General features: G+C 43.5%; 1 protein-coding gene across 3 annotated transcripts; it reads right to left on the minus strand.

Moving 5' to 3' along the window:
• Positions 1 to 982: 982 nt before the first annotated feature.
• Positions 983 to 26,088, minus strand: LOC134414176 (uncharacterized). 3 transcript variants are annotated; one of them, XM_063148383.1, is made up of 10 exons: positions 25,992 to 26,088; positions 16,232 to 16,516; positions 15,273 to 15,527; positions 13,061 to 13,147; positions 10,732 to 10,788; positions 10,495 to 10,551; positions 7,695 to 7,766; positions 5,549 to 5,620; positions 4,539 to 4,607; positions 983 to 2,380 (listed from the first exon to the last, which is right to left on the minus strand). In XM_063148383.1, the coding sequence occupies exons 1-10, from the start codon at positions 26,032 to 26,034 to the stop codon at positions 2,367 to 2,369; spliced, it is 1,011 nt and encodes a 336-aa protein (XP_063004453.1). In that variant the 5' UTR covers positions 26,035 to 26,088; the 3' UTR covers positions 983 to 2,366. The 3 variants fall into 3 exon arrangements, with proteins under 3 accessions (XP_063004453.1, XP_063004454.1, XP_063004455.1); XM_063148384.1 differs by lacking the exon at positions 15,273 to 15,527; XM_063148385.1 differs by lacking the exons at positions 13,061 to 13,147; positions 15,273 to 15,527.
• Positions 26,089 to 27,052: the final 964 nt, after the last annotated feature.

The raw sequence follows: 27,052 nt of genomic DNA on the forward strand, positions 1-27,052 counted from the left end.
ACCAGCATCAGGGATGTCAGAGGGAAGGCTCACTTCCTGGAATACAACCAGCATTTCCTGGGTTCAAGTTGCTCACAGGCCAAAAATAGCTGCATTTTGAGGGAGCTTCTACTCTCTGCTATTGAAAACTGTCTGGTTTTCCATTCACTGCAAAGTAAGATCGGACACAAGCTTTTCACAAAAAACAAAGTTTATTCTTCTTTAGTTATTGAGGGAACATTTGAAGAGAAGGACACAGGGAATGGCACTGTAAATACTGTCACCAAAACCAGCAGGAAGTGAGGTGAATTTATTCTCCCAAATGTCTGACTTCACATCCTTATAGGAAAAAAAAAAACCCAAAATCTACCCCTCATAAAACCCAAAGAAACAACAATACCAATTAAAAAAAAAAAAAAAAAAAAAGCTTCACCGTTGCTTTGAAAACTGTGGTTTGCAGTTCTGCCAGAAGTTCCTCATGCACAGAAGAACCTGTGCAAGGTAAAAGGGTGAAAGCTGGCAGTGAGAGACTGTTGAGCTTGTAGTTCTTGCTTTTATGTCAGCCTCCCATGTAAATGGGTTTTTCTACTTCTGATCAAGCTCCAAAATTCCACAAACTATTCTGAAGACTTCCAGCAACTGAGGTTAATTAACCACAGCTGCTTACTATTTTTGAAGGCTGTTGCCTCTCGCTTTGGAAACAATGTCAGTTATACCAGGAGTCAAAGAATTTTCAAAACCACACAATATGAGACCTTTCTGTGTTGTTTAGTATGAAATTGCACGGGATGAATGGAGACCATGACACAAAGTGGTATAGTTTCTGGGAGTAGTTTCAGCCAGTTTCACCAATAATTTTTTACTATTATTTCTCACATTAATAACAGAAAAGACTTTGCCTAAGCAGGCAAACAAGCTACAGGTTTACTTTTAACATGATAAGCACAACAAAGGATATCTTTGTGTGGAGACTTGTTAAAAAATTATTAACAAGCAGACAGCATTATCTTGATAAATTTATTGAAAGTGGAACAGAGAAGGACAATTGGGTCAGGAATACTGACCCCCCCAAAGCACAGCACCAAACAATCAAATAAAAAACCTGTATAAAATACATCACTTTGGTTAAGATTATTTTGGGGATCAGTTAGTAACTTTTAAGGTTAAATAAAAAATGTATGTACATTTACAAAAAGACATGACAAAGTTTTTTACATCTTGAATATTTTTTTTAATAAATTACAAATATTTACAGAGAGAAGTAGATGAGAAGGTTCTACCAAAAGTGACTTTTGAATGTTTGCACAGTGTACAGTATACAAGCTGTACACTCATGCAGCTGCAAATGGAAGAAAAAATTGTGGGAGTGGAAAGGGCAAAAGTCAAAACAAGGGGAAAGCTGAATGTTACCAGTGTCTTCTGATCTTTGGTTACCAGTGTCAAACCTTCATGATTCTTCACACATGCCATGTTCAAAATGAACTGAACTGGCTTTCAACTTTCATAAACAGTCAGCATGTAAACATAATGAAAAGCACTCCATAGCTTGATGTTCAGAAAGCATTAATGCATGGTGGTTTTCTTTTTGATTCTTTTAAAATTTCATTATATACACTACCTCAGTTTTCAAGTTTTTGTTCTAGTCTCAAGCAACTTAAAAACATACTATTATTACCTAGGAATGAGTAGAAGTGAGATGACATTCTTCAAAAAATATGAAGAGCAAAGGCTTAAAAAGTCCTAAAAGTTCAAAAAATATAAAAAGCTTTAGAAAAAGACCAAACCTGCTGTTAATACCAGCTTTGTTACAGTGCAAAAACAAGCTGAAATGTGGTTTTATCCCAGAATGAACCGCTGTCAGGAGATGATCCATTTGCCAGGCATCTGGCAAATCTAGGACATAGCTTTGTCTAGAACCAAGACTAGAAAATGCAAACTTCCACCATGTGGGCCTGCTGAAAGATGAAGTTTTTTTTCTGACTGTAAAAAGGTACTGATAAAAAAGTGAAAGCTGATCAGTTTTTGATTTGTTCGCATTCATGCACACATATAAAACTTTGTAAGTCTCTAAATATTAATGACAAAGAGGCTTTAGTGTGTTAGTAAAAAAAACCCCATATACAAAAAAACCATATACAAAACAATTAAAAAGATTTTGTACATGATTTGGCCTATTTGTCTTCACATAGTAACACTAGAAAAGGAGGCTGTTTTTCCTGAGGAAAGAAAAATAGGCACTGGAAACAGTTCAGCCTGTCTTCAAAGGGCTTCTTGATGAAGGTCTGACAACTTCATTGCTTGTGGAAGGGAAAAGGTAGCACCTCCTTCATCACTGAATTCTACTGCTTCTCTTCCATGTTTGTTTGGGCAACAAATCAATTATTTCCTTATGCTTCAAGATCTGAAACAAAAGAATAACAAAAGCATACAGGTAAATTACTATGTCTTTTCTTCTAGAAATTGAACTCGGTACATGAGAATACTGCAGGCTTTAGATACTAATGAGGGTTGTGAAGATGCACCAAGACACTGTCCCATGACTTGTTAACAATCCAATCAGAGCAGGTACATGACCAATGGTAGCTGATAGCCTCTAAACATTTTACCCAAATTTTCTGTTTATGATTAAGCACATTCCTCTGCAACTGGATCACATTTAGAACATTTATTACTTACTGCCAGCCACCAGCTAAGCAGCTGGTAACCTGTGAAGTTGTTCTGACTTTGTGACTTTGGATCACATAATCAGGCAATTAAGACACCACTTCTATTCAAATGTTTTATGTCCATGATCTCAATATCAGCTGTGCATCACACATGCTTGTGTTGCTGCTGCTATTTCTTCCACACAATAATGCCAGGTGCTTTTGGAGTTTCCTCTCTTGAGGATTGAAAATACAGCTCTTATTTGACAAGGAGACTGAAGGCCAAGGGAAATTAGAGCGCAGGAAGTTCAAAACTACATGCCCAGCCTACCTCACCATATGAAACATGCATCAGCCTCTAACCAGGCTGGTTTCCAAAAAAGCACCCACCAGCCCACTTACATCACTGTTTCCACCTTGTTACACACATAGCAACTCTGGGGAGCCACCTGGATGTGCCAGGAGACATCCTTTGGTCTTTGCTCCCATTTTGACAGCACTACCTGTCCCTTCCACTAATCTCCAGCTCAGCATCACTCCAGGATAAGATGTCAGGAGACAGTGTAGGAGGACAGAGGATGGTGACATATGGTACACAACTCTGTAGATGATGACAAAAAGAAAGCTGTCCCTAGTCTGGTTCTCACAAGGTCCCTGGATAGACTTGAAGTATTTTCATGATTTGTGTGTTTAAAATCCAAGCAGATTTACTGCTTTACCTTAGTGAGGATACTGAAGAACATAACCAAAAAGCCAGTTGTGTGTGTGTGTGCTATTTCCTTGTGCAGTGAGAGAATCTGAATATGAAATAGGGTTCTGTCACTTTACAACTTCAAGGATAAGCATCAGGTTTCATACGCACTCCCTACCCTCAGAACACACAAAATGCTCTGTTCTCACGTGGTTTGCAAACAGAACCGAAGCAAGCACAGCTGCATCTGGTGCCTCAGCATGACATAACAGAGCAGTTCCAGATGCTAAACCTTTAAGGGTGACTCAGGAGCACAGTTGTTTAGCCCAGCAAAGCAGCATGTCACACGGACCAGGAATAATATACTGAGATGCTTCATTTGGCTTTCAGTACAACTCACTGTCAACTAACAGGATCTTAGTTATTACAACACACCACACCTTCCTCTGCAGCTATGCAGACTGTTCCAAGTCCATTTCCTGGTTTCATGACAAGTTCATCAGCACTTTTGTCTGCATCACAGAGTCAGGTTTTTTACACTCAGTCCTAACTCTCTCCCAGCCTCCCATTCATCTATGTTTTCTTACATTCAGAGATTTTTTCACCCCTCTTTTCAACATTGTCTTCAGCAAATATCAGAATTTATAGATGTGATCGCTTGGCTGGCAATTCAACAGAAGTGTCTAACTTGGCAGAACAAAAAACCCTGCAGCAGTAAGGTGCCACTTGCTCTCACACTGTTGTGCATTTTGAGAATATTTAAATGGATTGCCTGCACCAGCAGACTCCAAAGTGGGTGTGCACAGGGCAATCCATTGTGGTGCAGGAAAAAAGCATTTTTGCACCAATAATAAAATTTTAAAAATATAAGTACTATTTATTTCATCATTATAATTCTTAAACTTTTATTTTGTGCATGTTTTATAATGTATGTCATACTTTAGTATGGTAATAATTGTATACAATTTATAAATACACATAAATTGGGTGTGCATGTTCAAAAAATTTTACTGATTTGGTAGACAATCACAAAAGGATTGGTGACCACTCACCTACAATACAAAAATCAGAAATTAGTATAAGAGGGCCACGGTTACACCACTCAAGTAAGCACTGTACAACAGACAAAATGACATTTTTCTTTTTTTTTTTCAAAAAAGGAAAATTATTCTCAGTGTCAGTCAGCATACTCTCCCAAGACAGAGAGCTTCACCCCCACATACCTCCTTTAGTGCAGCTGGAGGAGTTGTCTGGGTGCCCCCCATTTTCACCTTCTGCATCCTGGGGGACTTCTGCAAGGACAAAGGCAATGCTCAGACAATCCTGGACCTCAGAGCACTCTGCCTATCTGCCCCAGTTGTCAAGAACAATATGATTGGGATTTGGACTATTTGTTTGGCAACAATAGTAACCCTGACCAACATGCCTTACTCCCATGGGATCACCATCCAATACCTTCCTTCTCTCCTCCGTTCCTGACTCTACACTGGCTTCACAATCCCTCACCCACCTTGTAAAAGCCAAGCACAGGAAATGCTCAGTGCCTGTGGTGCCACCCATTAGGTGGCATGAGGCAAAAGTCACACTGAACAAAGACTGCTCCATAGTCCAGGCACTACCTCCTTCATTCATATCATGGCCATCTGCACGGTTACTGTGTGCATACACAATATAAAAAGGCTCCTGGAGAGGGCCATGAGGATGGTGAAGGAGCCATGAGGATGGTGAAGGGTCTGGAGAGGAAGCCTTATGAGGAGTGGCTGTGGTCACTTGGTCTGTTCAGCCTGGATAAGACTGAAGAGAAACCTCACCACAGTCTATAACTTCCTCATGTGGGGAAGAGGAGAGACAGGTACAATCTCCTCACTCTCATGACCAGTGGCAGGACTCAAGGAAACAGCATGAAGCTGAGTCAGGGGAAGTTTAAGCTGAGTCAGGGGAAGTTTAGGCCAGATATCAAGAAAGGGTTTCTCACCCAGAGGATGGCTAGGCACTGGAACAGGCTCCCCAGGGAAGTGGTCACAGCACCCAGCCTGACAGAGTTCGAGAAGTGTTTGAAAAACACTCTCAGGAATATGGTGTGATTTTTGGGGTGTCATTGGCAGGGCAGGAGCTGGAGTCAATCCTGATGTGTCCCTTCCAAGTCACCAGATTCTAGGATTCTATGAAGGGATCACGGCCAGTTCGACTGCTGGGCCAGTAGTACTCACTGCTCCACAGAACAGGCACTTACCTTCCTGATTTACACCATTCTCAACTATCAGCTTGTCTTTCAGGCCCTCCTCATTCCCATCCAATGCTCTGTCTGAAGAGATCAGAGAACAAAAAGAGGTCAGGGAACTGCAGCCCCTCAGGAGCACAGGCCATGGCTTCTGGCCCTCCCCAGCACAGGCCTCACCTTCCCTCTGCACCTTCAGTACTGCTGTGCTATCAGCAAAAGCCCTGCTTGAAATTGCTTTGTTCAGAGGACATCATAGCCTTGCCTGCTATTTCCCACCCCTGGAGCAGTGACTGCCTGTTCCCCAGGTGCTGCTGGCTGCACTGCACAGAGGTGCTCTGACTCCCCTGCCTGATGTTCCCATTCTATCCACAACAAAATAAAGCATTTTATTTTCTGAATCTCCCTCCCAAATATGAATTTTGCAAGCTGCTAAGCATCCCATCTCTAGATTGGTGTGCTGAGGCTCTTATCTTTCCTCCATGCTTAGCTCTTCTCCCCACAGATGGCAAAAGCAGCATCATTCTCATCATATCAAAAGGGAAGGTGAAGCCCCAACAAGGTGTTTGCTCTGTGCTGTTTACCAAACCCAGCCTCCAGGTCTTTCTTGTTTCTCTTCCACTGATCTACCCATCAACATTTACTGTTCCTAAGGCAACAGGTTCTCCTAGGCCAACAGGGGAATGGAAAACTCTGCCACAATAGTCTGCAAAATATGCAACTCAGCCCTAAAGTGACAACTTCACTATAACACCTTTTAAAGATATTCCTGAGAACCACTATGTTATGCCACTTTAAGGACTCACAATTAATTTCAAATGCAGCTTCCCTCCAGCAACCACTTAAGGTCCCCAGACTATGGCCAACATTGTTTAGATTTGTGCCTACAACTTTACAAAAGTCTTGCCCATGTAGATTTATTGGTAAAGCTGCACAGATCTGCCAAAAAGAGCCAGAGACAGCTGAGAATCAGCATCTACTTTTTCTTAGTCCATCTGTGTTGCACTAACAATGTAACTTTAAATCCCTGCTCTTTGCAGACCTTAAAGAATCTTTAATAGAAACATTATAAAGCAAATTTAAGTGCAGTACCGAAATGCGGGTTTTTGGGGGGTTTACTGGGGTTTTTTTCCTACCCATCCTCCTCATTTCCTCACTTTCAGATTCATCCATAATCTCGACCTCAGCGGGCTCTGAACCATGGGCTAGAACCACAGCTTTAACAAATGTAAGGTACCAGACTGGACACCCACATGAAGGCACTGTGAGCTCAACACCAGAACAGTCCAAGAGGCCACTGAGCCTGCACCTGATGGCAGGAGCTCTGGCCACTCCCCACTGAAACATTGTTTGGGCTGGGAACAGAACATTTCTTAAGAATCTTCCCCTGGTTTCCCTCATCTGCTTGACTGTCTTGGGGGTTAATTTTGTTTGGTTCCTATAACAGACCAAGCACAGGAAATGCTCAGTGCCTGTGGTGCCACCCATTAGGTGGCATGAGGCAAAAGTCACACTGAACAAAGACTGCTCCATAGTCCAGGCACTACCTCCTTCATTCATATCATGGCCATCTGCACGGTTACTGTGTGCATACACAATATAAAAAGGCTCCTGGAGAGGGCCATGAGGATGGTGAAGGAGCCATGAGGATGGTGAAGGGTCTGGAGAGGAAGCCTTATGAGGAGTGGCTGTGGTCACTTGGTCTGTTCAGCCTGGATAAGACTGAAGAGAAACCTCACCACAGTCTATAACTTCCTCATGTGGGGAAGAGGAGAGACAGGTACAATCTCCTCACTCTCATGACCAGTGGCAGGACTCAAGGAAACAGCATGAAGCTGAGTCAGGGGAAGTTTAAGCTGAGTCAGGGGAAGTTTAGGCCAGATATCAAGAAAGAGTTTCTCACCCAGAGGATGGCTAGGCACTGGAACAGGCTCCCCAGGGAAGTGGTCACAGCACCCAGCCTGACAGAGTTCGAGAAGTGTTTGAAAAACACTCTCAGGAATATGGTGTGATTTTTGGGGTGTCATTGGCAGGGCAGGAGCTGGAGTCAATCCTGATGTGTCCCTTCCAAGTCACCAGATTCTAGGATTCTATGAAGGGATCACGGCCAGTTCGACTGCTGGGCCAGTAGTACTCACTGCTCCACAGAACAGGCACTTACCTTCCTGATTTACACCATTCTCAACTATCAGCTTGTCTTTCAGGCCCTCCTCATTCCCATCCAATGCTCTGTCTGAAGAGATCAGAGAACAAAAAGAGGTCAGGGAACTGCAGCCCCTCAGGAGCACAGGCCATGGCTTCTGGCCCTCCCCAGCACAGGCCTCACCTTCCCTCTGCACCTTCAGTACTGCTGTGCTATCAGCAAAAGCCCTGCTTGAAATTGCTTTGTTCAGAGGACATCATAGCCTTGCCTGCTATTTCCCACCCCTGGAGCAGTGACTGCCTGTTCCCCAGGTGCTGCTGGCTGCACTGCACAGAGGTGCTCTGACGCCCCTGCCTGATGTTCCCATTCTATCCACAACAAAATAAAGCATTTTATTTTCTGAATCTCGTGTCCAAATGGACAACATTTATCTATGGACCTGATTTCTCTTGCCTGAACTGTGTGTTTCTCTCCTTTCTACTGTAACTCAGGTGTAAAATAAACCTCCTTTTCCTATACCCATGTATATGGAAACAGTTACACCAGTGATAACACAATGCTGCAGTGCACCATCACCACCATCAACTACACAATCCCTGTTTCTTCAGATGAAAGAAAGCTGTTCCATACCCACTACAGTACATGCAGGAAGAATAAACAGCAAACTCCAGGGACTTCTGAATTTTTTTGAGTTTCTTTTTTCTTATTGTCATTATTGGTGATTATTTTTCCTTTATAGGAAATACTTCTACTTTCCCCAACCCCTTATTATCAGCCACTTGTGGAAATGGTGGAAGAGTTAATGAGTTAATGAATCGCTAGTGCAAAAGATTGGGGAAAAAACTGACATTTTTTCTCAAGTTGAACAATAATGTTCAATTTCACTAGCACTTTGGCATTAAAAGAACTTCTAGAAAAAATACAGGTCCCAGAACTTCCTTGAAATTTACAGTGATTGGATTAAGAAAACAAAACTGGGGCTTTGCTTAACTGCTTGATGAATGCAGTCAAAAGACTTTCCTAAAGCATAAAGCAAGAGGAAGATACAGTAGCAGGCTTTGTTCCTGAGAGAACCACATTTCTGGATGAAGTATCTCCCAAATATGAATTTTGCAAGCTGCTAAGCATCCCATCTCTAGATTGGTGTGCTGAGGCTCTTATCTTTCCTCCATGCTTAGCTCTTCTCCCCACAGATGGCAAAAGCAGCATCATTCTCATCATATCAAAAGGGAAGGTGAAGCCCCAACAAGGTGTTTGCTCTGTGCTGTTTACCAAACCCAGCCTCCAGGTCTTTCTTGTTTCTCCTCCACTGATCTACCCATCAACATTTACTGTTCCTAAGGCAACAGGTTCTCCTAGGCCAACAGGGGAATGGAAAACTCTGCCACAATAGTCTGCAAAATATGCAACTCAGCCCTAAAGTGACAACTTCACTATAACACCTTTTAAAGATATTCCTGAGAACCACTATGTTATGCCACTTTAAGGACTCACAATTAATTTCAAATGCAGCTTCCCTCCAGCAACCACTTAAGGTCCCCAGACTATGGCCAACATTGTTTAGATTTGTGCCTACAACTTTACAAAAGTCTTGCCCATGTAGATTTATTGGTAAAGCTGCACAGATCTGCCAAAAAGAGCCAGAGACAGCTGAGAATCAGCATCTATTTTTTTTGCTTCATCTGTGCTGCACTAACACTGTAACTTTAAACCCTTGCTCTTTGTACACCTTAAAGAATCTTTAATAGAAACATTATAAAGCAAATTTAAGTGCAGTACCAAAATGAGGTTTTTTGGGGGGTTTATTGGGGTTTTTTTCCTACCCATCCTCCTCATTTCCTCACTTTCAGATTCATCCATAATCTCAACCTCAGCAGGCTCTGAACCATGGGCTAGAACCACAGCTTTAACAAATGTAAGGTACCAGACTGGACACCCACATGAAGGCACTGTGAGCTCAACACCAGAACAGTCCAAGAGGCCACTGAGCCTGCACCTGATGGCAGGAGCTCTGGCCACTCCCCACTGAAACATTGTTTGGGCTGGGAACAGAACATTTCTTAAGAATCTTCCCCCGGTTTCCCTCATCTGCTTGACTGTCTTGGGGGTTAATTTTGTTTTTTTCCTATAACAGACCACAGTCCTTTCAACAAGCTAGAATATGATAGCCAAATTCACTCCTAAGAAAGGGGCACAGACTAAAGGAGTTGTCTCCTTCCCTAGCTGCTCACTGTATAAAGTGATTTCCACACCCCAACACACAAGAAGCCAGAAAACAGCACGATCTTGCTGCAAATTAAGGAAGTAAAAAAAAACCCAAAACACTTCAATAAACCACTAAGAAAAAAACAAAACAAAAATTCACAACCAACCAAACAAAAATCCTCCAAATAAAAAAAACCAAACAACTCAATGCAGATTAGAATTGACGACAGAAGCCCAGGCAAAGATCTGGACAGGAAGAGAGGAATGACAGATTGCCCTACAGTGTGCACTTTTCCAGCCCTCAACCTGAGGCCAGCCCCAATTCTCTATTGTTAGAAAGGTAATTCACCTCCAAAGACAGCTGCTGACCAGGAAAATCTCAGGCCATTCACTGTCAGTACCTTTGCCAGCCCCACTAACACATTCACTAGGTGCAGGTCCCTATAATCATCCAATATTGGATCTCAAGTGAGATTTTGACTCTGCATGCGCCCACTTTGAAAACCAATTCAAAAGCTCAGACCCTGCAAAAAAGGAAATAGCAAATCAGAATCCCTGCTCCAACCAAGAGCAGCTGTTTAGAAACATTAATACCCCAAGACAGGTTTCTTACCTCTCTCTGAGTTAGATTGTTGTTGACTGTTACAAGGGTTAAGTTGCTCATGCTTTCCTATAAAGAAATTTATTTGTTTTAGAAAGTATGTATTAATGACCTGGAAACAAAATAACTACACTCAAAGAAAACTTACTCCTTTACCTCTCTAATGAAAGACTACACTGACACAACAAAAACTGACAAGCCCAGACCAAGCATCAGTCTGATTTCCACACATTTGTGACACTATCTTACCTGAGCCATTCACTGGACTATTATTCTTAGCAGTCCTTCTTCCAGGTTTAATTATACCTGCACACAAATAGAATATTTGGAGAAATTACAAAGTTTTGCTCCTTTGGAAGCTTGCTGACAGCCTCCATCCATTCCATCCCCCTCTCCAACCCCCGAACCAAAAAATAATACATTTCACTGAAAACATGAAACTGAATACTTGACTTGGAGGAAGAACAAAAAATGAAATAATGTTTTGAGGGAAAGACAGTCAGTGAGAGATCAAAAGAATGGGTCTCCTGCCACAGCAAGTCAGAACACGTCTAATCAAATCTAAGGTGGAGCTTAACAATTTCTGATTATATATCTTGTACTTTAAACAGCAAACTTCTGCTGTTTGATTATACCTTGTATAAGCAATGCTTATCCTACCAAGGTGTAACAGGTTTATTTTCTTGCATGTTCAAGCCCTTATTGTTTCAAGGGAATTAACTGAGTTGTTTTATTTCTAACTGATGGTCAGTTTTAAGTGACATTCTTTGTGTGTTAACACCAAGAGCAGTTTGTTTAACACCACCAACATGAATAAGGACACAGAAGGCACTTTCAGAAAGCTTGCAGATGACATCAAACCGGGGAGAGCAGGGGACATGCTGGAAAGCAGGCTTGCCACTCAAACTGACTTCAGCAACCTGGAGAAACGTGCTGGCAGAAAAGGTGTGCTATTCAAAGGCAAACAAAGACCGGAATCTCTTAAGTCAGCCCATGGACCTGCCTGGCTAGGAAACAGCTCTGCAGGAAAAGACCTGAAAGCATGAACAAGCTCGACATTACACAGAAAAATGTGCCCTTGCAGTAGAAGGCTTCCAAATGCTGGGCTGTGTTAGCAGAAGCACAGTCAGCCCATCAACACAAATAATTCCTCCTCTCTATTTGATATTTGGGACACCACATGTGGAGTACTCTCTCTAGTTTTAGTCTCCCAATTAATGCAAAAACACCATGTTTCTAAGTTAGTCCAGCAAATGTCCACCAAGATGTCTAGGTTCAGGAGCTGTGCAAGGAGGTGCTGAGAGAACTGGGTTTGTTCAGCCTCAAGAACAAGGATAACAGGATGATGGCTCACTGCAGTCTACAACTAATGACAGAAAACAAAGGAAACCCCTCTCAGAAAAAAACAGGAGGCAATGGCTACCAGTTGCCAAAGGGCAATCCCTAACAGAAATAAGGACAATATCCTTCCCTACAAGAGTGATTCAGCACTTCAACACGTGCTGAAAGAGGCTGGGGAAATTCCCACCCTTGGAACTATTCAAAGTTTGACTGGACAAGGCCTTAAGCAACTTGATCTAGCTTTGAATTTGATCATCCTTTGAGCAGGAAGTTGGATGAAACTTCCAGAGATATCTTTCCACCTAGTTTATTTTATGATTCTATGCCAACAGAAACTCAATGGACAATAAACAGGAAAAGGTCCACATGCAATATATATCTATTTATGTCCTGATCAGAATATCATCAATTCGTCCTTCCCAGATGGGAGAAGCCTCCAGTACTCTTCACCCTGCAGTCACCTCCAAGTGGTGGCCCCATCTGGAAGTCAACTTGAATCTTCCAAGCAAAGCAGCATAGGATGAAGAAATATATTCCTGCTTGGGACTCTCTCCAATACAAGGAGAAAATATGGTGTGCCCCTCTTTTTCAAGTCAGAAGACAACACAGAAATCCAAAAACGTGGCAGAAAAAGATACAGAGTGATAGCCTGTAATCACTATTTCTGATTAAATGGTCAAATTTACAAAAAAGATACTTGAACTCTGTGTAGGGATCGATCAAAAAACAAATACAGAACTCCAATATGATGGTAACACAAGCTGTCAGGAGGCACAGAAGGTCCCCTTTATCAGCTGACCACACTGAGTTGTCAGATTGGACTCAACATATGATATTCAGATCTGGTACAAGCCTGTCCCAACAGTAAATGGGATCTTGAAGGCAGCTTTATAATGCTCTTAAAAATCAGGCTGTGAAAACACACTCAGGTAAGAACAGGAGAGGCTACACACACTTGGTAAGTAGAAACACACTGTAAATTAAACACCCAGTCTGAAGGAGAACTATGCAAATGCTAACTGCAGTGTTTCCTAGGACTCAGAGCCCAGGGTCAGAATGCAAGAAAGTCCAGTACATTATTTCCTTCAAATCTATTCATTTGTGCCTAAGTTGGATTTGTTTCTTCTACTGATTTTACAAAACACTTGCTGGTCAGAAATTTTCACACATTCTACAGAACCTTAGATGAGTATAATCTGGAAGCACATAAAGCTCAGTTAGGAAGTGTTATGCATACCTTTCCACCACAGGAATCCTAGGATTACAACAGTTAGGACAATAGGTACAATAAGGAGGAAAATAAGACTATTTCCATGTTCAACACCTGTTTAAAAAGGAAATCATACTGGTTAGTTAGAAAGTAACTGTATGATACACTAGTTCAGTAGAGCTACAACCCCAAATATGTTTTATAGCTATTTTTAAAGAGTAACCTCAATAAATTAATGCACCAGAGTCAGTTATTAGCAAAACCCTGAGCCATCTCCAGGACAGTTACATGTTAAGCACCTCATTTCAGTGAAGGCACATTACCCCTTGAAAGGCAATGGCTAGCTACTCCTACGAAAGGCTGAGCCAGATTTCAAACAAATGAAATTTCAGCAAATATCTTGTATTGGGTTTCCACTGCAAGGTTTTGATGGTTTCTGTGAGAAGATGCCAAAAGCTGTCCCCATGTCAGATAGCACTAATGCCAAGCTGGATATGTGCTGCTGGCCAAGGCAGAGCCTATCAGAGACTGTGGCAGTGTCTCTGGGATAACACTTCTAAGGAAAGGGAAAAACTGCTGGACAACAACAGCAAGGGGGAGAGGGGAGTGACAATATGTGAGGGAATCTGCCCAACAGACAGACAACCAAGGTCAGTGCAGAAGGACGTGCAGGTGCTGGAGCAGGGATTCCCCTGCAGCCCATGGAGGTCCCCACATCAGAACAGGTGGTGCCCAAAGGAGGCTGTGACCCCATGGGAAGCCCACGCTGCAGCAGCCTCCTGCCAGGACCTGTGACCCCTTGGGAAGCCCATGCTGGAACAGCCACCTGCCAGGACCTGTGACCCCATGGGAAGCCCACACTGCAGCAGCCTCCTGCCAGGACCTGTGACCCCATGGGAAGCCCACACTGCAGCAGGCTCCTGGCAGGATCTGTGACCCCTTGGAGAGATTAGCCCACGCTGGAGCAGCTTTGCTGGCAGGGCTTGTGACTCTGTGGGGAAGCCACACTGGAGCAGTTCATGAAGAACTGTGGGAAAGACTCATGTTGGAGAAGTTCATGAAGACTGTCTCCTTGGGAGGGAGCCCACATTGGTTCATGGGGAGTGTGAGGAGGCCTGCCCCTGAGGAGGAAGGGCAATGTATAATGAGATGACTCAAGCCCCATTCCCCATCCCCCTGTGCTGCTCAGGGAGACCTGCTCAGGTAATGATATTGGGAGCGAAGTTGAGGCTGGGAAAAAAGGAGAGGTTTCAGGGAGGTGTTTTAGATTTGCTCTTGTTTCTCATTATCCTGTTCTGATTTTGACTGGCAATAAATTAAACTCATTTTCCCAAAGTTGAGTCTGTTTTGCCTGTGACAGTAATGGCCAAATGACCTCTCTCTGTCCTTGCCTCAACCTATGAGGCTTTTATCATATTTTCTCCTTCCTGCCTCACAGAGGAGGGGGAGTGACAGATAAGCCTGAAAGGCACCTGGCAGCCAGCCAGGTCAACCTACCATATGCCTCACATCTGACAAGTTTATCCAGTAAAGGAAGAAGTCTGTACTAGTAAACCATGACAACTACTTTTGCACAGAAATGAGAACTTCTGTCATTAGGGACTGACTTAGGCACCCTACAAACCAGATGGTTCCAAGCATATTCTCAGTCTGTGCTTAAAGAAACCCTAAAAATTCAAGCCTCAAGCTGAGGGCTGTCCCAAAGCAATAAGCAACAGGAGGAACATTCTCTTTTCTATCTTATACCTCTCCATGAAGGAGGAAGGAACTATGCTCATTGACTCACACACATGCTAGATGAGAAAATATTTTATCTTATTTTATTTATTATTTTATCTTATGGCTGCTAGATGACTCACTTGAAATGGCTGAATAGTTTCACTCCAATTCATGGAGAGCAGTACAAAGAGGACAAGTTCCTAGCATTAATTACATAAGACCAGAAGGTTTAGAAGAGATCTTCTAAGACCTTCTAATCTTTATTATTACTCAAATCAAGTCACAGCTAAAGGTTTTATTCTGTAGAGATCCCTGCAAAAAGTATCTTTCCAGGGGGACCAACCTGTCATCCTCATACTTTTCACAAATTTTATACACACTTTTAGCCAACAAATCATTTCTGGTGCATTTTACTCTTGAAATTCAACTTCCTGGGAAGTCAGGAGAAACCTTACAAAGGCCATGCTGCTTCCTAAACAAACCCCTCAGACCTATGTTTGCAACATGACACATTTATTACCTTTTTCTTCTGGAAGGCATTGAATCAAAGAGATTTCAGAGCTCCTTTCTGTTTGTGAATATTTAATGATACATGTAGCATTGGAGGTAATATCAACATTCTTCAAAGGCACAGAAAGCTCCTGGTTCTGATATCTGTGTGGATTGTTACTGAGCTCCCAAGTGTAATTCAGAGATGCCTGAAAATTTGCTGTACAGTTTAATATAAGTTCATCATCACTGGTGCTGCAATTTATTTCAGGTTTTGGAAGAGAATCTAGATAGAGAGAAAGCATTCTATATTACTTTAGTTTCTACATTTCTTTTACTAGTTTCTAAAACATTCTAATTACTTTAGTTATTACTTTATAAACTATATAGAATTTCAGCACAGGACAAGGGCTGGAGCAACAAAAGCAGCAGGAGAGTGCATAGACAAAAGTGTGGGGGTATGTGCACATATGCCTGAGAAATGTGTTTCTGAAAGTGACCTGTAAACCTCCTGTTTGTGGTTCTCCCATTCCTAGTCCAAGAGTCCTTGTGGTTCACCATCCACAGGGCTAACAGACACACTGGTCACACACATTTCCCCAAGACTACAAGTGAGACTGAGTAGATCTGCACAGGATGATGCCACAGGTGTTCAGGCATGTGTAATATGCCTGCAGGAATAGCTTTAATAGATACATAATGCCTGGGATTACCTGGTCAGCTTGCTCAAAAAGTTTCATTATCTACCTGAAAGTGCAGTGTGCCATCTACACACGTTCTAGAAGTCATGCCAAGGTGAGTAATGATGGGCACACAAATGAGATGCCACCTTTGAAAACTTGTTCAAAGTGGTTAAGCCATTTAAAAATAGAGACAAAGAACAGCCCCCTCTGTTTCTGTTTACTTCCTTAACAAATAAACAATGCCCTTTCTAGACATTTTAAAGTGAATAATGCTTCACATTCTTTATGCAGTTCTTCCAGTACTTACCTAACACAACAAGTTCGAAGTTTAAGCTGTGTTCTTCCACAGAATTCCAGTACACTAACTCATATGTGCCAGCATCATCCTTCTCCAAGTTAACTATAGTCAAGGATCCATTCTTCATAAGTACACTCCTACTGCCATAATATGTTGTTTTGTTTTCATCTTCCCATTCAGCCACTTTATGCTTGTTTTTCTTCCAGACAATTTCCACTATTTTTTGGTCTATTTGTACTGGAAAAGTAAAATTTTCTCCCATGATGCCAATTATTTCTTTTTGGTAGCCATGTGCTATAGGGGGGGAAAGGAGAAAAAGTTACTTCAACAATTGTTTTATAAAACACTGCTTGACTAATGCCCTATTCAATATCAGATAAATTCAAATTTAGGTTAGAAGCACATCACAAAGTTGCAAACTAAGGTACACATCAGGTAAGAACTACCCAAACCCAGGCTGACAGCACAATTGTATGACAAGCATGGCAAAGGAATCCAGTTTCCACATTCTGGTCCCAGGCAGAACAATTGCCCCAATGACCTTCCCTATCCTAAGCCCTTCTATCTTCAGTACTTTCCCTCTGTGCACTTGAATTAGGCTTCCTGCCCATGATCTGGTGAAAAATATTAAATGAAGAATTGTCACCACCAAAATCTCTTTGAGGATCTTGTTGCAGAACACCCACACTGAAGTTCCTGCTGATCAAATAAACTGTAATTTTTCCAGTATGAAAATATTCACAGTTAGTAAAAAGCACACTTCTGACGCAAAACCGTTACTGAGTTCAAAGCACTTGCTCTGAAGTCATGGGGGTATTAGGGATTTCCCTTGAAATGTCACTTAAGCCAAGTTTATTTCACAGCCAGTATGTGTGAAACAGCATCCCATCCTCTGAGATCTTGCAGAGCTGTCAGCAAGAATGAAGCTGTTCAGAAATCTCCACTGCTCTCAGCTTCGAATCAATTACATTCTGCTAAAATGCCCAGGCATTCAATATAAATAAATAAACCACAACAGAAGAGAGATAAGAGATTTTTCCTTAATTTTCATTGAAAACAGCTACATTTACATAGAGAAAAAAAACCCGCTCACACTGATGTAACAGACAAAATCATGCTATGGGGAAAGGACCACAACCTTAAAACCAACAACATCTCTGTGTCTCTGCTTCAGTCTTCAGCAATCACCTCCCGCTTCTAAATAGCTCCAAATGGCTCTAGAACAATTGCAAGATCACTGCCGTGCCAGACAGGAACATAGACAAAAACACTCTGGTATTGAGTTCCAGTTACACACTTGCATTTAGGAATCTATTTTGGTCCACAGTAGCTGGTTTTTACTTCTATGTTGAAGGAAGGGCATGGTTAAGCTGCAAATGAGGTCTCACATTAAGGCAGGATTCCCAATCTGCAGCATGTAAAACTTCCCTTTAAACAGCTGCTATACATGGCAAAACAAATATTTCAGATGTCTACTCCTCAAGCCAACTGGTTCCCAATGACAGCTAGTATTCTGGGTTTTATCTTTTTTTAAAATTCATTCCTAAATTGCATCAGTTTAAGGGCACACCAATTCCTATATCCTGTCAGACAGAACATCAGCTAGGCCTTCCTTTCCCACTGGCAAAGGACAGTGCCCATCAGCTCTTCTGCCACCCCATAGAAACACAGACTTTCTCTAACAGCACAATGAACACAAGCAATACAAACACACTTCCGTGTGCTTGGCTAGAGAACTGCATACACGTCTCCTCCATGCCTTACTTTCTACGGAATATCCAATTTGTTTGCAATTTACCCATGGAAGCACTCTTCTCACACCACTGGAGTTTGCAACTTCTTCTTGTCTGCACCTACACCTTTTCCAGGCACAAGGATTGTAGAAGTAATCAGGGTAAAGCTATCAACACCCACATCTTGTCAACACTACTTATCTGCTTTCTTTGTATTCTCCCCCCTTCAGGTGGATTTAAACATTTTACTCGAGCATCTCTTTCCACCTATCTCAATTAATGATTTCCAGAAGAAAAAAGAACTCAGGAACTCCAGACTTTGTGTCTGGAGACCACAAGATTGCAAGAGACTGGGTAGGGTGAACACTATTTCGATCTGACAAAGCCTGGAGTCTTGTTAGAGACCTTTGTCTCATAAAGACAAATTCCAGGAGCGCATATTCCTCAAGAAGTCATCCCTCACTGCCTAAGGACCTTTGGTATTCCTGGTATGGAGAAATCCTCCCTGCTCTTCCCACTGTGAAATTCTACCTCTAGGTAGCTTTGGCTCACAGACACAACCAGGCTGTGGTGGCTTGACATCAGCATAAGCCAAGCCACAGTGGCTGTTGACAAGAGCCTCCAGAAAGGACAGCAGCTGCTTGCTGGGCCCTGAGAACACAAGCAAGGACAGCCACCTCTGCTCAGCCAACTACTTAAAACTTCCTACATCTGGGTGCTGATCCGGGTAAACGCTCCATGTCTTCACTCTCTTTCAGTTAGGCATAAGTGCTAGGCTGGAGTTATGAGAGCAAAGTTCTTCCTTCTTCAAGCCCAGGAGTGAAACTGAAGGAAAGCAGAGCTGAAAAAAACTCATATTTTCTCTGCACAGGTTCTGCATGGCACAGGGGGACGTGCTGTCTTCAGCACACTCTCTTCTTGCTGGCTGGTGGAACAAGCCTTGGCAGCAAGGAGCTGATGAGCTCCTCCCAAGGGCATTCAGGGCTCCCAGCAGCAGGACAAGGAAAAGGTTATTCCTCAAGGATAACAGTAATCTCCTCCCACCTTAGAACTCCAGTCTCTGGGTTTATTTCCGTGTTTCACTGTTCTAGTGAAAATGTGAAGTCTCCCACTCAGCGCTGTCAGCTTCCTTTTTTCAAGGAAATCATACAGAAATATTGCATAAGCTCATAACCACACATCTTTGAGCTTCTGGGAAAGCATGTGTCATCATGTTTTCTAAATTCCTGAGAAACCCTTCCCCATGTTTTCTACTTCATTTTATATGGACACATATTTCCTATTCCACAGGGGCGAGCAAAGAGGGAGAAGTGACAACCAAACACTCTCTCACACACTCTTTTTGGAAGGCTAGAACTGCCTTTTCTTTAATTTCTTTGCCTTCTCCCTCTCTTCTTGCTGTAGCCTATTATTCTGAGATAAAGTTCACACAACAAAATAGTGCTGCACAAAGGCCTCCAGTAGCCTCTACAGAAACCATCAGACTACCAGCTCCTGTGTCTCCTAAAACCCTCTTCAAATTCCTTCTTATGTCAAGTCTCTGTGTTCCTTCCTTCCAGTCAAATCACATGCTCAAAGTGGCACAGACAAAGAGGAGCTAACATTGTGTGGGTAAAGCCTCTTCTGCAAACCCACCATCTCACCTTGTCTACATCATCTTCTGTTCTCACTTCTCCAGCAGCCAGACCCACACACCCCAGTGCTGTACTTGCTGTACTTGCTTGTACTTTAGCAGGCTGCTAAAATGCTGAAAGATTCAGTTCAGACTAACATTCAGTTCAAACTAAGTAGAACTTGATTCTCCATTTACCAGCAATAAATACTTCATTACCATATTTGTCTACCTGGTTTGACTTGCTTCACTATATTTCTTGGAGCTGACATAAAGCCTAGTTATTATGGAGAACATCTGTAAGCTAAGCCCTTTTTATCTTTAATGCTATCATTAATATTTCTGGTCTCAAATACCTATTTGATATGCATATAGGTATAAATTAGGTCCATACAGGCAGCAGATAGGTTCTCCTATTACCCCTATTATCCTATTACTCCTATCCCTATTAAGACACTAACATTCCACCTGCTGAAAATGGGTGGAAAAGCCTTTATAAGCAGTTTATTTGCTTCAAGAGTAGAACTTTCTAAAGAGTAATTTTTTCTTTTAATTGTTGTAACTTCCCAACTAACCCCCTCTCTTCAGCTTTTTTAGAATTTTGAAATCCCCCAGCAACTGTAACCACAGACAATTATGCTCCCTCCTAGCTCTGAAAACCACCAGGGGCAGAAAACCCTGAAATAAATGTTCAGGCCAGAAGGACTATGAGAACATTCACCAACCATAGTCCTCTGAATTCCCCCCCAGGCCACAAACACAACCCACTTCCCAAACTCCAGAAAGAAAGCGCTTAGAGCCATGGTGTAAAAGCACAGACAAAAGCTACAGCCAGGGGAGAGAGAGCACAGATGACCATAAGCTGTAGCAGCAGCCCAGGCTGTTGCAAGATAAAATCAGATTTGTGCAGGAATGAATGCTAATCCTACATGTAACATCCAAATCAGAGGTGTTCTCCTGCACACTGCAGCACGTTCAGAGATGTGTGTGTTGTTCTCCTGGACAAAAGCAGACCTAAGGGTGGCACCGACCACCATCCCTGGGTCCCTCCTTACCACAAAATCCATACCTTCAGTCATATCCTCAGCAAGGGCCCAACAACAGGCAGCATTCCCATGTAGAGGCTACCCAGTCATTTTTAAACCATGCATGGGGATGACTTACCAATTCCTCCTTCTCCCTTTTTTTGTCTGCCTGTTCCTGCAGTGGAATAGGCATGCAGAGAGCACAATCTGCTGACAGACCATACTTCACACACATCCCCACTCCAACTAAAGAAACAACAAAAATACCCACAGAAGGACTGTAACTCCCGGATGTGACTCACTGTGGGAACACCAGTGCTCATGCATGGAATGCAGAGGATGTGGTGACATGTGGAAGAACAAGAGTGAGAGTATCAGTGATACTCTGAACAAGTATCAGAGAGCACTGATCCCTTCTCTGCAGTGACCAGTGACATAAACCAAGAGAATGGCCTGAAGTTGTGTCAGAGGAGGTTTAGGTGGGATATTAGAAAAAGGTTCTTCACCCAGAGGGTGGTTGGGCACTGGAACAGGCCAGGAGGGAGAGGACTGGGAATCACCACTTTCAGCACTGGTAAACTATTACAAAGGATAATTGAGTCCTGCAGATTATTGATTATTTACAGTGTCTGGGCTTTGCTTAGGGACAGAACTGACTTGCATTTACGCCTGCCTTGAACTATGAAAAAAGCAGCTGACTGAGAGCAGTCCAGAGACACTGGACCAGGTTGCCCACAGAATGGATGCCCCATCCTGGCAGTGTTTAAGGCCAGTCTGGATGGCACTCTGAGCAATCTGGTCCAGTGGAAAGTGTCCCTGCCCATGGCAGAGGGTTGGAACTGGATGATCATTAAGGTCTCCTCCAACCCAAACCATTCCATGATTCCAAGTCCTCTGGTCACTTATTCCCAGCATCCAGACAGCAGCACTTCCTGTGCTGTACAAGTACATCTTCATGTAGGCTCTGAAATCAATGGCACTGGGAAAATAATCTGTCTTGGTAACTCCTTCCTTTAATCAGGTTCATTTTCAGCCAGATCATCTTTGCAGTTCTACTTATAAAGGATGGCACAAACTGATGCCACAGGCAGGAACTGTTCCCAACCTGTGGCAACATCAGCTTAAAAAGACTCCAAATTACAACCTCTGTCCCTTACAAACCCTGTATCACCCAGCCAGCCCACTGTCACACTACCCTGAACAGGCCCAAAAGCTCCCCTGAGGCTGAAAACAGATAGGAGGACTAGTAAGGAAAAAACAAAAGAAAAAAAAACAAACAGAAAAACCCCAAAAATAAACAAAGCTACACCCATTTTTATGGACACCTTTAACACACCCAAGATCAAATGAGTCAGTGTATGCAATCCAGAGATGATCCTCACTTTCTAAAGTCTAAGACCATTAATTACATTAAGGCAAGAAACTATCTGAAAAAATTTTCACTCTGTTCATCCTGTAGTGTTGAATAGCAATGGCAAAAATATTCTTTCATTTTGGTTTAAATATGACATAACAACCTCAGCTCTTGTCAAGAGTTTTTAAGCAGAGAGCAAAGGTTTAGTTTGACTTTTTTTCCCCTCTATGTGTGGAATTTATAACTGATTATAATTCCTCTGTTTGTTCAGGAAGATTCAAGGGTAAGGGGACAGAACAACACAAGTAGGTGTCAGCTTCACAGTGCTGATAACTGATTTTTCCATTTATACTATTTAATATTGTGTTTGACATTTCTATTAGCAACACACAAAATAACAACATTCCACAAACAACCTGAATTTGTTAGGAGTCCTGATTTTCCCACAAACGACACCCCTCATGGAGTGGAGAGACACAGAAGAAACACTGAGTAACCCTAGTGTTTTTCTAATTTTTAAAAATTTAGAAAGGAAGATATATTTGTGTGTACAGAGAAAAAAAAAGAAAGACAGGAAATTTAAAAATAGTAATAAACAAAGCAAGCCCAAACTTGTTGAACTGCCTAATGACATAGACACAAAAATCCACATTGAGGGAAGTTTGCTTTCTATGCTGGTCACTCTCAGAAGAAGTCTGAAAGAAAAATCTTTTTTATCAGCTCTCAGGTTGTTAGTGTGTGCTCAGGACTGGAGATGGCAACTTCTGCTTTTAGGTGAACCATGTTTTCTCAGTTTAACTCAATTTTTATAAAGAAGTTAAATTGAGAAACAAAGCAACCATTAATGCAATCATACAATGAAAATGGCATTCAGGAATACATCTAGAAGGCAAGAACAAATACTGCACAAAAAAGAGTTGATGCTCAGAACACTGAAAAAGTTGTGTGGCTTTCAGATGAGCATTACTAGAGATGCAGAATGCTTCTAGATGCTCTAGTCTCTAGTTCACATATCCAGCTTACTTCCCATATCCCCTCTGCTTTTGGGGCAGGATCTTGATGCAGCTAAAGCAAGTTTGGTTGTGCCTACAGTGCAACAGAACATCCTCACAAGTGTGGCTTGCACTGTGATGCCCCTCTTGGCGTGATACTACTTATTCACTTCCTCCTCAGGAAGGACAAAAAGATCTCTCTGTTCTGTTGTTGTTCTGTTTCTCTGTTCTGTTGTTGGAACGGAGGAAATTCCTCTGGCTGTCTGGAGGACTCAAGCCCCTGCCCAGGGGGCTCAGAGACCTTGGCACAGAGCCCAAGACCCCTGTGCCTTTGATTTAGCCCTTAGAAAAAACAATTACCACCTTGATATGAAGAATTACAAGTCAAGAAAGTTTAAGTAGAATGACAGTCACTTTATCACAGGGTGAAAAATAGATTTTTGGGGGTTTTAGAATGAGGGCTCAGGGTCCCAAGATGGAGGAATTTGGGCATGCCCTGTCCTTCTTTCTTCTTCCTAGCCTCCATGTTCTGGGTGATGTTGGCACTTTTAGATTGGTTTAGAGTAGAAGCTCACTGTCTAACATAGGTGATAGGCATTGGGAAGTTATTGTAAATAGTGTACAAGTAGTTTTTAGAGTAAAAAGATAACACCGCCCCAGGGGCAGGCAGAGTGCCTCAACCCAGCCTGCCAGACAGAGCTCGGTGGGTTGGAGAAACAATGTTATAGATGAGAAACAATAAACAACCTTGAGAATGAGAACAGAAAAATCCTGACTCCTTCTTCAATGACCGGGCTGGGAAAAAAGAAGCTTGTACGTATCTCAGGGTCACTCTGACCAGCAGAAGTCCCAAGACCCTGTGGGTTCCTTCACCAAACTAGGCCACAGATACCACACTGACTTTCTTTCCACCCACAGACAACATCCAGGATCCCAGATCTGAACAGAGTTTTGTCTTGAACTTCCAAGAACTGAATGAGCATGTTCTTGGTAGGTCTAATATCAAAGTCCTTCCATAGCCTTGAGACGAGGTTTTTTGCTGTAATTGACAAGTCTGAGGTTTCACCAGATAAAAAACTGACTTAGCCTGGCATTGTGAAAAGCAGGAATCCCTATGTGGTGAGCAGGAATTCTGAAGACACCAAAGCTACACTGCGACTTCTGACTTCCACAGGGGAATGAAGGAGGACATCTTCTCCCCTACTCCAGACATTCAGCAGCGTGACTGGGATAAGTGCAGGGCTTTGAATTTGGATGGAGAAAGGATTCTGGAGGGAAAGCTGATAAGCTGACAAAGGATGAGGATCTAACAACAGCATCCTGGTGTTTAGAACAGGTGTTTGCAAGGCTAGAAACTTGCAGGCCAAGTTGAACTGCTACTGATTTACGTCATTAACTAGATTCAGGGCCTTGATTTTCACATGGAGAGATGATGGATTATTTTACCTTGTTAAAATTAACATGAAATATTTACGCCTAGTCAACACACACATAACAGCAATAATGCAAGCATACAAACAAGAACATGGTGTGAAACCGTGGCTATTTAGTTTAGTGAACAACAGTAAAGTGTTTGCGTTCCAGATCTCCCACCCTGATCAACCACTTTAGAATCAAAGTTTTACAGAGAAGGCAACAGAACTAGCTAAGTTTTTCATCAAAGAAGGACATTATGATACCTGCAGCCACAATTACCCTCTCTAGAATCCAAGCACCATCACCTCCTCCTTTCACTTGTAAGTTCTTTGGAACCTGGAATTTTTTTTTCTCTAGGCAAACCTATAGCACACGGACTGAGTGCTCAGGGTAGCAACGGCACGCCAATTTACATAATGCAAGGTAACAAAGTGCCTTGACTCACAGAGAAAGTTACCAGAAGGTATTCAGTTAATCATGACTCAGTCACATTCATTTAGAACTCAGCAAAAGCGCTGCAGATGAGATAAAAAATTGCAGGTAAGGCTTAACATGGGTAGACTCATGCAGCGTGCAGTGTCCCGGCTTCTCCCCTGGCCCTCCCTGCACATCGGGACCCCCAATGCTCTCTTACAGAACGGGGCCTCTCCATATCAATTAAATAAAGCAAATTGAAGACCTCAGGAATAGCATGAGGAGGAAATCACTGGGAGGTGCTCCGAGCTCTCAGTAACAAGAAGTTCCTTTTTAAACAGGGGAATACAACAGCTCCTATTTTAGGCACATTCATGAAACTCCCAAAGCAAAAAAAAAAAAAAAAAAAAAAAAACCAAAACAAAAATCGAAAACCCAAAGTCAGAAGAAATCCCTTAGACTACAGGAATGATAAGGTCTTCATAGATTAAATCATGCTTTTTGGTCCATCTAGCAATAGCAACTCGCTCTGATAACAAGAACATTTGTACCTCCATCTTCAAAAATGAACAGATTTTGTTCAAATGAACAAAATTCAATTTCAAAAATGAGTAGATTCTGTTCATCCTCCTCACGTTCACAGCCCAGTGCAAGGGCTATGCGTGTAAGGATTATGCTCCTAAGGCACAGCGGTGGCATTTGAATTAAGAAGCCCTTTGACTAGTATTTCAGCAGCAGTTAATGGTAACCATTTACTTGTACCACAAAAATCACACATATCCCCACCCCAAGCTTCCCGCTAACTCAAGTTTGAAACAAACGGGGCACAGGAACGTGCCGACAACAGGGCGGGGAGTTCCCGAACGCGTGGATGGCCGATGCACAGGGCGATACACAGCTCTGGTTTTAGGCGCGGGTCGGAAGCCGCCGCCGGGTGGTGCCCGCCGCCCTGGGCAGGGCAGGAGCGGCCGGGACGCCCGTCCCGCCGGGAGCCACTGTCACAGGGATCGTGGGGGGCTGGCGGCGCCGGGGGAAGCTCCCCGGGCACCGCGGGGCTCCTGGCTCTCCCAAATCCCCGCCGCGCCCGGCTCCGGAACACGCCCGCCCGAACGCCCGGGGAGCGGCGGCCGAGGGTGCCCCGCTCCCGCTGCCCCGGGGGCACGGAGACACGGAGACAGGGAGGAAAGAAAGCGAAGGAGTCGGGAAGGGTCCCCACCGCTTACCCAGGAGGAGCGAGAGGCACAGGAGCGAGGTCAGCAGCCACATGAGTGCCCGCACCGTGACTGCCCCGGCAGAACCCGAAGCCGGCAGCGGCCACGCCCGTCCCGCCCCAGCCCGGCCCCGCAGCGCCGACAGCCGCTTCCGCTGGGAGGGCCCGAGGGCTCCGGCTGGCAGCTCCGGGGCCGGGGGCAGCCCAGCCCTCACCGCCCGTGCGGCCTGTGCGGGGGCGGGTGCCTCGCGTGGCCTCGCACTGCCCGCGAAGGGCCTCTGTGGCCGTGGGGCCGGCTCCGGGAAGCGCTGGCCACAGAAGTTGTCGTGATGCTCTTGCCTCAGGGAGGTTCAGCTCTGATAATTGAAAACCTGAGAGTAAATCGATTTAGTGTGGATGGGAGCCACGCAGATTAGGTGAGGAACGAATTTCAGCAGGCGGCACGCAGCTCCGCCGCCTCAGCAAATGATCGCGGCATAGATGGGTCAGTTCCAGCCCCTCTGCCATGGGCAGGGACAGCTCCGGCTCCTAACACTCCCTGAAGCCGGGTGTTTGACCGCCCTCGTGCTCCCAAAAATGTCCCCTGCTGTCTTCGAGGGACACCTGGTAACATCTCGTTTTGAGGGGTGGGCTCAAGGCTAAGCCTGGCCATGCTCTCCTGTTCCACACAAGGTGAGGTTGATCTCTGGGGGAGGTGAGTGAAGGAAACTAAATAGAACAGAAACCAACTCTGACTTCTAGGGGTTTTCTTTGACACCAGCTGCTCAGCAGCCCATTCACAAAACTCAAACACACTTAGATTCCCTTTCATGAATGGATGACTGGCCTCTTGACACTACTGAGTGTTTTCGAGAAAGAAATGGAAAACCACAACAGTTTGGAAAACATGAGTACTCAGCAGCTACTGAAAAATCCCTGCTCTGTTAGTGTTTCGGAGGCAGCTGGGAGTCGGCTTCCCTCTCAGGGCAGTGAGTTGCTGTGGGTGGGTGCTTCAGCCTCCTTCGCCTCATTCCGCTCCCAGCGCATTACCCTGAGAAGATTCCAGAGCCCCAAAGCATGCTCAGCTCCCAGCAG

Source organism: Melospiza melodia, chromosome 2, assembly GCF_035770615.1.
Source record: "Melospiza melodia melodia isolate bMelMel2 chromosome 2, bMelMel2.pri, whole genome shotgun sequence".
Classification (NCBI taxonomy): Eukaryota; Metazoa; Chordata; class Aves; order Passeriformes; family Passerellidae; genus Melospiza; species Melospiza melodia.

Bases quoted from the DNA above. Each gene is read 5' to 3' on its own strand.
- LOC134414176 (XM_063148383.1), bottom strand. From the start codon at position 26,034: ATGTGGCTGCTGACCTCGCTCCTGTGCCTCTCGCTCCTCCTGG. The intron at 13,148-15,272 runs GTAATAAATGTG...CTTTTTAAACAG, and splicing joins ATGCCTTCCAGAAGAAAAAG to GTGTTGAACATGGAAATAGT. The intron at 4,608-5,548 runs GTAAGTGCCTGT...TTGTCCTTGCAG, and splicing joins GAATGGTGTAAATCAGGAAG to AAGTCCCCCAGGATGCAGAA.